The following is a 13,231-nucleotide window of genomic DNA, read 5'->3' as shown; positions in this document are numbered from 1 at the left end:
TAGATATAATGGGAATTAGTGAAGTTCGGTGGCAGGAGGAACAAGACCTATGGTCAGGTGACTACAGGGTTATAAACACAAAATCAAATAGGGGTAATGCAGGAGTAGGTTTAATAATGAATAGGAAAATATGAATGCAGGTAAGCTACTACAAACAGCATAGTGAACGCATTATTGTGGCCAAGATAGATACGAAGCCCACACCTACTACAGTAGTACAAGTTTATATGCCAACTACCTCTGCAGATGACGAAGAAATTGAAGAAATGTATGATGAAATAAAAGAAATTACTCAGATAGTGAAGGGAGATTAAAATTTAATAGTCATTGGTGACTGGAATTCGAGTGTAGGAAAAGGGAGAGAAGGAAACGTAGTAGGTGGATATGGATTGGGGCTAAGAAATGAAACAGGAAGCCGGCTGTAAGAATTTTGCACAGAGCACCACTTAGTCATAGCCAACACTTGGTTTAAGAATCACGAAAGAAGGTTGTATACATGGAAGAACCCTGGAGATACTAAAAGGTATCAGATAGATTATATAATGGTAAGACAGAGATTTAGGAACCAGGTTTTAAATTGTAAGACATTTCCAGGGGAAGGTGTGGACTCTGACCACAATCTATTGGTTATGACCTGTAGATTAAAATTGAAGAAACTGCAAAAAGGTGGGAATTTAAGGAGATGGGAACTGGATAAACTGAAAGAACCAGAGGTTGTACAGAGTTTCAGGGAGAGCATAAGGGAACAATTGACAGAAATGGGGGAAAGAAATACAGTAGAAGAAGAATGGGTAGCTTTGAGGGATGAAGTAGTGAAGGCAGCAGAGAATCAAGTAGGTAAAAAGACGAGGGCTAGTAGAAATCCTTGGGTAACAGAAGAAATATTGAATTTAATCGATGAAAGGAGAAAATATAAAAATGCAGTAAACGAAGCAGGCAAAAAGGAATACAAACGTCTCAAAAATGAGATCGACAGGAAGTGCAAAATGACTAAGCAGGGATGGCTAGAGGACAAATGTAAGGATGTAGGGGCTTATCTCACTAGGGGTAAGACAGATACTGCCTACAGGAAAATTAAAGAGACCTTTGGAGAAAAGAGAGCCACTTGTATGAATATCAAGAGCTCAGATGGAAACCCAGTTCTAAGCAAAGAAGGGAAAGCAGAATGGTGGAAGGAGTATATAGAGGGCGATGTACTTGAGGACAATATTATGGAAATGGAAGAGGATGTAGATGAAGATGAAATGGGAGATACGATACTGCGTGAAGAGTTTGACAGAGCACTGAAACGCCTGAGTCGAAACAAAGCCCCCGGAGTAGACAACATTCCATTGGAACTACTGACTGCCTTGGGAGAGCCAGTCCTGACAAAACTCTACCATCTGGTGAGCAAGATGTACGAAACAGGCGAAATACCCTCAGACTTCGTGAAGAATATAATAATTCCAATCCCAAAGAAAGCAGGTGTTGGCAGATGTGAAAATTACCGAACAATCAGTTTAATAAGCCATAGCTGCAAAATACTAACACGAATTCTTTACAGACGAATGGAAAAACTAGTAGAAGCCGACCTCGGAGAAGATCAGTTTGTATTCCGTAGGAATACTGGAACACGTGAGGCAATACTGACCTTATGACTTATCTTAGAAGAAAGATTAAGGAAAGGCAAACCTACATTTCTACCATTTGTAGACTTAGAGATAGCTTTTGACAATGTTGACTGGAATATTCTGTTTCAGATTCTGAAGGTGGCAGGGGTAAAATACAGGGAGCGAAAGGCTATGTACAATTTGTACAGAAACCAGATGGCAGTTATAAGAGTCGAGGGGCATGAAAGGGAAGCAGTGGTTGGGAAGGGAGTGAGACAGGGCTGTAGCCTCTCCCCGATGTTATTCAATCCGCATATTGAGCAAGCAGTAAAGGAAACGAAAGAAAAATCGGAGTAGGTATTAAAATCCATGGAGAAGAAATAAAAACTTTGAGGTTCGCTGATGACATTGTAATTGTGTCACAGACAGCAAGGGACTTGGAAGAGCAGTTGAATGGAATGGATAGCGTATTGAAAGGAGGATTGAAGATGAACATCAACAAAAGCAAAACGAGGATAATGGAATGTAGCGAATTAAGTCGGGTGATGCCGAGGGAATTAGATTAGGAAATGAGACACTTAAACTAGTAGAGGAGTTTTGCTATTTGGGGAGCAAAATAACTGATGATGGTTTTAAGTAGAGAGGATATAAAATGTAGACTGGCAATGGCAAGGAAAGCGTTTCTGAAGAAAAGAAATTCGTTAACATCGAGTATAGATTTAAGTGTCAGGAAGTCTTTTCTGAAAGTATTTGTATGGAGTGTAGCCATGTATGGAAATGAAACGTGGACGATGAATAGTTTTGACAAGAAGAGAATGGAAGCTTTCGAAATGTGGTGCTACAGAAGAATGCTGAAGATTAGATGGGTAGATCACATAACTAATGAGGAAGTATTGAATAGGATTGGGGAGAAGAGAAGTTTGTGGCAGAACTTGACCAGAAGAAGGGATCGGTTGGTAGGATATGTTCTGAGGCATCGAGGGATCACCAATTTAGTATTGGAGGGCAGCGTGGAGGGTAAAAATCGTAGAGGGAGACCAAGAGATGAATACACTAAGCAGATTCAGAAGGATGTAGGTTGCAGTAGGTACTGGGAGATGAAGAAGCTTGCATAGGATAGAGAAGCATGGAGAGCTGTATCAAGCCAGTCTCGGGACTGAAGACCACAACAACAACAAGTTAAGAATAATGTCAGATTAAGAAACGTCACTGTATAAACTGTAGTTAGACCTCAAGGTATCAATATTTCAGGCATGTTGCCCACGGGTTCAGCAGTTTTTGTGTTATGGCTACAAGGACATCGGACGCCTTTCATTGGTATCGAGGGCAGTCTGACGGTGTGCAGTGTCGGGACATGATCCTCCAACCTATTGCCGAGACCATCTGCCAGAATTTCGGCTTTCAAGATAGCGCTTAGGCACAACGCATCCACCTCATGAGCACCTCCATCCACGAGAAATCAGGCAGCTGTCAACCAAGTGGAATGGCCTGCGGTATCTGTTGGAATGAACTTAAATGCTCCTGATTGGAACAAGTTGTAGTTGTATTGCGTGGACGCAGGAAGCTCTCCCCCCCTCTCTCCCTTCCCCTCACACACTCGATGATCTCTCGGAAGAACTACTATGGAATTGTGGGACAGGCGTGATCAGCATCTTCTACCCACATTGTGCACAGCATGCCAATGAGGATCCAAACAAGTTGCAATGCACATTGCATTAAACCTTATCAAAAATGGCTCAAATGGCTCTGAGCACTATGCGACTTAACTTCTGAGGTCATCAGTCGCCTAGAACGTAGAACTAATGAAACCTAACTAACCTAAGGACATCACACACACCCATGGCCGAGGCAGGATTCGAACCTGCGACCGTAGCAGTTGCGCTGTTCTGGACTACAGGGCCTAGAACCGCATGGCCACCGCGGCCGGCATAGTACTGCAAAGTAGTCTGAAAAGGCTAGGCAGTTTATCTGAATTCGATTTCTTTTTCTTCCCAGAATTATTGATTCTAACTAGTTGAACACCCAGGACTGCCAGGGTTTGTATATATTCCAATCTTTCCCCTCTCTCCATGTATATTTTCCTCCCCCCTCGCTGGCCGGAGTGGCCTCCCCCCTCTCTTTTCATCTCCTCCTCCCACCTCTCTCTGCCCATCTCCTCCACCCTTCACTCATTGTCCATATTCTTCACCTCCTCTCACCGTCCACTTTCTCCAACCCCACCAATCACTGTCCATCTTCTACTGCCCCTCTCTCTGTCCATCTCCTCCTCATTCCAAACCTGTTCATTTCGTCCTGCATCCTCTCTATGTCTGTCTCTTCCATTCCCCTCTCTGTCTCTCTCCTCCTCTCTTCTGTCTCTCCATCTCCTCATATTTCTTATTTCTGTCCATCTCCTCTTCTCTCCTCTATCTGTCTATTTCGTCCTCCCCTCTTTCTATTCATTAGCTAAGCCACCTCTCTCTGTCTTTTTCCTCCTTCCCCTCTCTCCCCATCTCTTCCTCTCCTCCTCTTTCTTTTGTCTTTGCATCTCTTCTGCTTCCCTCCCTGTGTCCATCTCCTCATTTTCCCTTTCTGTCGATTTCCCCCTCCCACTCTGTATTTCCATCTCCTCCTTTCTCTATCGCCGTCCATCTCCTCCTTCCCCCTCTCTATCTGTCTGTGTCCTCCTACTCCCTTTCACCACGTTATCATACCCACCCTATCATGATGTTGCTGGTTCTTGCCCTCACAGTATTTCTCTACAGATAGTAACTGATATGTGTATCAAGTTTGGTTGAAATGGAAGTTTGGATGAAATTTGCCCAGGAGATTAGGAGGAGCTTTTAAGCCATGGTTTTGCCTATGTACGGGCATGTCACATATATTTCGCATACATTTACCATATTTCACACATCTTTCTACACATATGTCACATGAATCTCCAGCGATCACGCCCTGCAGTTCCGTTTTCACTCAGTTCAATATTTATGACAATTTAAACGTCATGCTTGATGAACGACAGTTTTACTTCATGAAAAGAGAAAATCTAGTTGCCGACAAGCTTTTATCCTTTTATCTTTCTTTGGGGGGCGTGAGTGAGAAAAAGTATTTTAAAGGTTTCAAATTACGTGTAAAGTTTGTTGCAAATCACTAAGTGCTGTCATTATCAACTACTGGGTGAGTCGGGGTATTTGCTCGTCTTTACCTACTCTTCTTTTCCATTCATACCCCAGCCCTATTGAGAGACAGGTGGTTCTTAACCCCATAGTAGTTATTTACTAACAGTAAGCGATATGTGGATCAAGTTTGTTTGAAATCCGTTCAGTCTTTCAGGAGATACGGAACATGAATACATACGTCCACTTTTATTATACGCCATAAATTTCTGACTTCTTAGATTGAGAATCGAGATGCTGACAGTTTTCTTTCTAAAATGCAGCTAAACAGTATAAGTAACAGGCTGTCCCCTTGTCTGATATCATTTTTACATTTCAAATATTTAACTTCACTTACGGTATTTATTACAGTTTCACAAATTATGTTTTTTTGCACCAAATTCTCCAATGAGTTTGTTTATTGTTTCTGTACCTACGAAATCAATTGCTTTCCTGAGATCAATAGATTCTACTATTATAGCTTACTGGTTGACACTCTGTGGCGAATTATTGATTTTAAGTAAAAATGTGTTATGTGCAAGACCTTCCCTTTCGAATACCACCATGTCATTTTCCTAGTTGTCAGTTTACAGCTTTTCCGGAGAAAATTTTGGAAATCAGCTAGATCACCAGTATCAACAATTGTTGGTGACCGACCTCAGGTCGAAGGTGGACCGTCTTCGGACCATACTCCAAAATTGACGTGAGGAGGCTGCTAGCGAGCAGTTGACAGAATCTGGGGGACTACGGCAGTTCTTGCTACTTGGATAGGTCTCCACACATCAACTTTGGACCACAAAATATTAGTGCAGAAGTTGGACCATTATGGAGTAAGAGGAGTAGCTTACAATTGGTTCGCCTCTTACTTTAAGAACAGAAATCAGAAGGTAATTCTGCGCGATATTGAGAGTGGTAGTGATGTTCAGTCCCAATGGGGCACTGTTAAGTGGGACGTTCCCCAAGGGTCGGTGCTGGGGCCACTGCTGATTCTTATTTACACTCCTGGAAATTGAAATAAGAACACCGTCAATTCATTGTCCCAGGAAGGGGAAACTTTATTGACACATTCCTGGGGTCAGATACATCACATGATCACACTGACAGAACCACAGGCACATAGACACAGGCAACAGAGCATGCACAATGTCGGCACTAGTACAGTGTATATCCACCTTTCGCAGCAATGCAGGCTGCTATTCTCCCATGGAGACGATCGTAGAGATGCTGGATGTAGTCCTGTGGAACGGCTTGCCATGCCATTTCCACCTGGCGCCTCAGTTGGACTAGCGTTCATGCTGGACGTGCAGACCGCGTGAGACGACGCTACATCCAGTCCCAAACATGCTCAATGGGGGACAGATCCGGAGATCTTGCTGGCCAGGGTAGTTGACTTACACCTTCTAGAGCACGTTGGGTAGCACGGGATACATGCGGACGTGCATTGTCCTGTTGGAACAGCAAGGTCCCTTGCCGGTCTATGAATGGTAGAACGATGGGTTCGATGACGGTTTGGATGTACCGTGCACTATTCAGTGTCCCCTCGACGATCACCAGAGGTGTACGGCCAGTGTAGGAGATCGCTCCCCACACCATGATGCCGGGTGTTGGCCCTGTGTGCATCGGTCGTATGCAGTCCTGATTGTGGCGCTCACCTGCACGGCGCCAAACACGCATACGATCTCATTGGCACCAAGGCAGATGCGACTCTCATCGCTGAAGACGACACGTCTCCATTCGTCCCTCCATTCACGCCTGTCGCGACACCACGGGAGGCGGGCTGCACGATGTTGGGGCGTGAGCGGAAGACGGCCTAACGGTGTGCTGGACTGTAGCCCAGCTTCATGGAGACGGTTGCGAATGGTCCTCGCCGATACCCCAGGAGCAACAGTGTCCCTAATTTGCTGGGAAGCGGCGGTGCGGTCCCCTACGGCACTGCGTAGGATCCTACGGTCTTGGCGTGCATCCGTGCGTCGCTGTGGTCCGGTCCCAGGTCGACGGGCACGTGCACCTTCCGCCGACCACTGGCGACAACATCGATGCACTGTGGAGACCTCACGGCCCACGTGTTGAGCAATTCGGCGGTACGTCCACCCGGCCTCCTGCATGCCCACTATACGCCCTCGCTCAAAGTCCGTCAACTGCACATACGGTTCACGTCCACGCTGTCGCGGCATGTTACCAGTGTTAAAGACTGCGATGGAGCTCCGTATGCCACGGCAAACTGTCTGACACTGACGGCGGCGGTGCACAAATGCTGCGCAGCTAGCGCCATTCGACGGCCAACACCGCGGTTCCTGGTGTGTCCGCTGTGCCGTGCGTGTCAACATTGCTTGTACAGCCCTCTCGCAGTGTCCGGAGCAAGTATGGTGGGTCTGACACACCGGTGTCAATGTGTTCTTTTTTCCATTCCCGGGAGTGTATATAAATGATATGCCTTCCAGTATTACAGGTGCTTCAAAAATATTTCTGTTTGCTGATGACACCAGCTTGATAGTGAAGGATCTTGTTTGTAATATTGAAACAGTATCAAATAATGTAGTTCATGAAATAAGTGCGTGGCTTGTGGAATATAATTTGATGCTAAATCACAGTAAGACTCAGTTTTTACAGTTTCTAACTCACAGTTCAACAAGAACCGATATTTTGATCAGACAGAATGGGCATATTATAAGCGAGACGGAACAGTTCAAGTTCGTAGGCGTTCGGATAGATAGTAAGCTTTTGTGGAAAGCCCATGTCCAGGATCTTGTTCAGAAACTAAATGCTGCTTTATTTACCATTAGAACAGTATCTGAAATAAGTGACACTTCAACACGAAAAGTGGTCTACTTCGCATATTTTCATACGTTTATGTCATATGGTATTATTTTTGGGGATAATTCTTCTGATTCAAAAAGGGTATTTTTGGCTCAAAAACAGGCTGTTCGAGCTACATGTGGTGTAAGTTCGAAAACCTCTTGTCGGCCCCTATTGAATAGTCTGGGAATTCTGACATTGCCCTCACAGTATATATTTTCTTTAATGTCGTTTGTTGTTAGCAATATTAGATTATTCCCAAGAGTTAGCAGCTTTCACTCAGTTAATACTACGCAGAAATCAAATCTGCATGTGGAATGCACTTCCTCGACTCTTGTGCAGAAAGGAGTGCAGTATTCTGCTGCATCCATTTTCAATAAGCTACCACAAGAACTCAAAAATCTTAGCAATAGCCCAGTCTCGTTTAAGTCTAAACTGAAGAGTTTGCTCATGGCTCACTCCTTCTATTCTGTCGAGGAGCTCCTGGAAGAGCTAAAAAGTTAAGCAAATTCCAGTGTTACATTGTTGATTTTCTTTATTTAAACTTACGACTTGTCACCTGAATATGTTTTTTTATATTTCATTTTATCTATTTCTAATATCGTGTTATAATTACATGTATTGACTCGTTCCATGACCATGGAGACTTCTCCTTAATTTGGTCCCACGGAACAATAAATAAATAAATAAATAAATAAACGAACTGAAGATGGTTCGCCTTTGGACTTAAACCGGTCACCAATAAAATATATTTGTGCGGTCTAGGCTGTTTCTCTAAGTACTAAAGCTTCGTCATCTTACTTTAGGAGAATTATTGATAATATATTTTATGTACCGCAGTTGTCATTACTATTTAGCTTTTAAGATATATTGTATCGTCCTTACTCCCCTTGAATCGAAGCCCACCCGTGGTCACAGATGTGATGCAATTGAAATTAAACGTGTTGCCCCTCCTTGACAAGTGTTCTGACAGTTTCTTCCGTAACGGAAGCGAGGATCCAGTAGTCAGTAAGCAGTTGCAGAATGGTTGAGGACGGGTCGAGTCTGTGACAGGGGCTATTGTGCCCTCGCTGCGCAGCAAGTGCAGAGCCGCGTGGTGTTCCCCAAGGAGCCGCAGGTGTCGTCGGCGTGCAAGCTGCTCATCACGCGCATCCTGGCCCCCATTGTGAGCCGAGCGCGCATACCCTCTATCAGGGACGACCCCTGGATGGCCTTGGGCGGCGAGCGCGGTGCCTCCACGTCATCCGAGGACGGATCCCAGGTATGTGTCCCTCGCTCGTCACCACTAATGACGGATGCATTAATCGCAGGTATCTACACTACGCTAGTAAAGCATTTACAGGCTGTGCAAAACAAGAAAGGGCCTAGAAATACATCTATGAGGGGCCTTTAACAAGTAATGCAGCATTTCTTTTCACGACCAATATCGATTTAAAAAATACAGAATTTTCTGTGAGACATCATGGGATACTTACAACCCGCCAGGATAGCCGAGAGCGCCAACGCGCTGCTTCCTGGAAAATATTAAATACAGGCTCCCAGGTAGATGCTATTTTCCTAGACTTCCGGAAGGCGTTCGATACAGTTCCGCACTGTCGCCTGATAAACAAAGTAAAAGCCTACGGAATATCAGACCAGCTGTGTGGCTGGATTGAAGTGTTCTTAGCAAACAGAACACAGCATGTTGTTATCAATGGAGAGACGTCTGCACACGTTAAGGTAACCTCTGGCGTGCCACAGGGGAGTGTTATGGGACCATTGCTTTTCACAATATATATAAATGACCTAGTAGATAGTGTCGGAAGTTCCATGCGACTTTTCGCGGATGATGCTGTAGTATACAGAGAAGTTGCAGCATTAGAAAATTGTAGCGAAATGCAGGAAGATCTGCAGCGGATAGGCACTTGGTGCAGGGAGTGGCAACTGACCCTTACATAGACAAATGTAATGTATTGCTAATACATAGAAAGAAGGATCCTTTATTGTATGATTATATGATAGCGGAACAAACACTGGTAGCAGTTACTTCTGTAAAATATCTGGGAGTATGAGTTCGGAACGATTTGAAGCGGAATGATCATTTAAAATTAATTGTTGGTAAGGCGGGTGCCAGGTTGAGATTCAGTGGGAGAGTCCTTAGAAAATATAGGCCATCAACCAAGGAGGTGGCTGACAAAACACTTGTTCGACCTACACTTGAGTATTCCTCATCAGTATGGGATCCGTACCAGATCGGGTTGACGGAGGAGATAGAGAAGATCCAAAGAAGAGCGGCACGTTTCGTCACAGGGTTATTTAGTAACCGTGATAGCGTTACAGAGGGGTTTACAAAACTCAAGTGGCAGACTCTGCAAGAGAGGCGCTCTGCATCGCGGTGTAGCTTGCTCGCCAGGTATCGAGAGGGTGCGTTTCTGGATGACGTATCGAATACATTGCTTCCCCCTAATTATACCTCCCGAGGAGATCACGAATGTAAAATTAGAGAGAGAGAGACTCGGCGCGCACGGAGGCTTTCAGACAGTCGTTCTTCCCGCGAACCATACGCGACTGGAACAGAAAAGGGAGGTAATGACAATGGCACGTAAAGTGCCCTCGGCCACACCGTTGGGTGGCTTGCGGAGTATAAATGTAGATGTAGATGTAGAGGGTAGGCGCGCAGACCCTGGATCGAATCCGCCCGGCGGATTAACGACGCTGGCTGGAGTGCCGGCCAGCCTGGATGTGGTTTTTAGGCAGTTTTCCACACCCTACTAGGTAAACACCGGGCTGATCCCCACATCCCGGCTCAGTTACACGACTCGCAGACGTTTGGAACACATTCACACTGTTTCACGCTTTACACTCTACACAGTCAGCTGGGGTACATTAATTCCGCCCCGAGGGGTATGGAGTGGCGGCAAGAAGGGCATCCGGCCACCCCTTAAAATTAACCATGCCAAATCCATCCTTAACTCTGCCAACCCTGCGCACAATGCGGGATAAAGGCAGTAGCGAAAGAAAGAAAGAAAGAAAGAATCATGCGCTACTCCTGATTTAGCCCCTATAACTTCATGAAGTTCCGATAGGTCACGCGACTATTTAGAGCCTTCAAAATGCTGTCTCTAATGGAAGTGCGTTCCAAGCGGAGTGTCATTGAGTATCTTTCTGTAGAAAACCAGAGCATCGCAGGTTGTGATCGCAGACAGTCTTGAAGAATGTCTACGGAGACCTAATGGTGAACTAAAGCGAGGTGAGTCGTTAGGCGAGGAGTCGGTCATCATCGCAACAAGGTCACGCAGGCCTGTCCGATTACACGAGCCGGCCGACCGCACACAGCTGTGACTCCTGCAGTGTTAGAATTTGCAGAGACTCCCATTCTAGGCAATGACTAATCACAAACCAATACCCCACTGCGCAATTTCACGTCTATGTTCGTAGTGCTAACACATTCGTCCAGCAGCTGGGGTATTCAAAAGTGTGTGCCCGCTGCGTTCCTCGCAAGGACCATAGAGAGGAACAGAGGGCCATCTGTGTGAAACTACTTACGCATTAAGAGGCCGATCGGGCCAATTTTTTGTCGAACATTGTTACAAGCGGTGAAACATGGGTTCATTACTTTGAATTGGAAACACAACGGCCAGCCGTTGTGGCCGAGCGGCTTTAGGCGCTTCAGTCTGGAACGCTACCGCTACGGTCACAGGTTCGAATCCAGCACGGGCATTGAAGTGTGTGATGTCCTTAGGTTAGTTAGGTTTAAGTAGTTCTAGGTGACTGATGACCTTAGATGTTTAGTGTCATAATGCTCAGAGGTTTTTTTTTTTTTTTTTTTTTTTTTTTTTCAAACCCGTACCCTCAGATGGTAAAATCTCGTGGGACTTTGAAGGCATTATTCTGCGTGATGTCCTCCCTGTTGGTGGAACGCTCAACTGTGAAGTGTATTGGGCTCAGGAAACTGAAAAAACGATTTCAGCATGTTCGTCGCCACAAAAATGCAGACTTCTCCATGATAACGAAAGGCATGACAGTTGCGCACGCGAGAGTAGCTCGCAAATATTCATTAGACATTTCTTCCTCATCCACCCTCCAGCCCGTATCTCGCACTTTCCGACTTCATCTGTCTGGCCCAGCGACGAATGCACTAAGCGTCACACAAGTCTGCACACCCCACAAGGGATCACAAAACTTCACTGGACTGTTCTTTCTCATCCACCCTACAGACTGGATCTCGCTCCTTCCTACTTCCATCTGTCTGGCTCAATGACGAATCCACTCCATAGGATGCAGTACGTGGATGAAGGAGATGTTATTGATGCAGCAAAACTTTGGCTCCGACGTTAACCAGTAGAGTTGTACCATGAAGGTACACAGGCTCTCCAAGAATGATGGCGTAAGGCAGTCACATTGAACGGTGATTATGTTGAAAACTAGAGTTTTGAAGCCAGAAGAGTGAGGAGCAACACGTTTTAAGAGTACCCTGAATAAAACCAACCTGATTACAGAAACGTTGTGTGTTGCATTGTTTACTGATCGCGCCTCGTAATATACAAGCAACTACAGTCGCTTAATAGTGGGAATGCATCAGGACAAGATGAGATACCTGTAAGATTCTACAAGGATTACGAGAAAGGACTTACTCACCTGTTACCAGCAGTTTACCGTAGGTCGCTGTAGCATCGGAAGATATGACTTGGCTCTGCGCACTATGCGACTTAAAGTCTGAGGTCATCAGTCGCCTAGAATTTAAAACTAATTAAACCTAACTTACCTAAAGACATCACACACATCCATGCTCGAGGCAGGATTCGAACCTGCGACCGTAGCGATCGCTCGGCTCCATCGGAATATATCTAGCGACTGGAAAAACGGGTCGTAGGATAGGTGTACATTATCATACACCTATATCGCTAAAGTCCATATGTAATAGAGTTATCGGATATGGTTTGTGCTCGCGTGTTATGGCGTTTTTGAAGAACTGAAATCTCCTCGAGGTTCAACGTGGCAAGACGCAGAGATCTTCCGAAACTGAGCTCCTCAGCTCCTTATGATCCTCCATGAGAACCACAGTGCTGTGGACATCAGAGCTCAAATTGAAGCAGTGTTCGTAGACTCCAGGAAGGTATTTGACTCCGCCTCGCAACACCGTTTACTTAAAAAGATACGAAATTACTGAGCATCGTATCAGCTTTACGGCTGCATTCAAGACTTCCTTACAGAGAGAACTGATCACGTCGCTATTAACGGAACAAAATCGACGGATCTAATGGTAATTTCAGCTGTACAGCAATGAAGCGTGGTAAAGTCTTTACTGTTTACAATATATGATCTAGCAGGAAATGTCGGAAGTTCAGTGAGGCTATTCGCAGATAATACTTTTGATTCCAATAAGACAGCAACGCCAGGAGACTGTAGCGATTGGCAGAATGACGTGTCGAGGATTGAAGAACGGTGCAGGGTCTGGCAGTTGACACTGAACGTTAATATACTTATGGCCATTAAAATTGCTACATCACGAAGATGAGGTGCTACAGACGCGAAATTTAACCGACAGGAAGCAGATACTGTGATATGCTAATGATTAGCTTTTCAGAGCATGCACACAACGTTGGCGCTGGTGGCGACACCTACAACGTGATGACATGAGGAAAGTTTCCAACCGATTTCTCATACACAAACAGCAGTTCACCAGCGTTGCTTGGTGAAATGTTGTTGTGATGCCTCGTGTAAGGAGGAGAA

At 45.1% G+C, this 13,231-nt stretch overlaps 1 protein-coding gene across 1 annotated transcript in view; it reads left to right on the top strand.

The window, feature by feature from the left end:
- The window catches only part of LOC126278749 (testis-specific serine/threonine-protein kinase 4-like), a 160,464-nt gene that overhangs the window by 124,427 nt on the left and 22,806 nt on the right, over nt 1–13,231 (top strand). The window contains exon 6 of the mRNA XM_049979025.1: nt 8,598–8,780. Within this exon, the coding sequence (XP_049834982.1) occupies nt 8,598–8,780 (183 nt within the window). The remainder of the gene's footprint in view (nt 1–8,597; nt 8,781–13,231) is intronic.

This window comes from Schistocerca gregaria, chromosome 6, assembly GCF_023897955.1.
Source record: "Schistocerca gregaria isolate iqSchGreg1 chromosome 6, iqSchGreg1.2, whole genome shotgun sequence".
Taxonomy (NCBI): Eukaryota; Metazoa; Arthropoda; class Insecta; order Orthoptera; family Acrididae; genus Schistocerca; species Schistocerca gregaria.
This window is presented reverse-complemented; position numbering and strand designations above follow the sequence as displayed.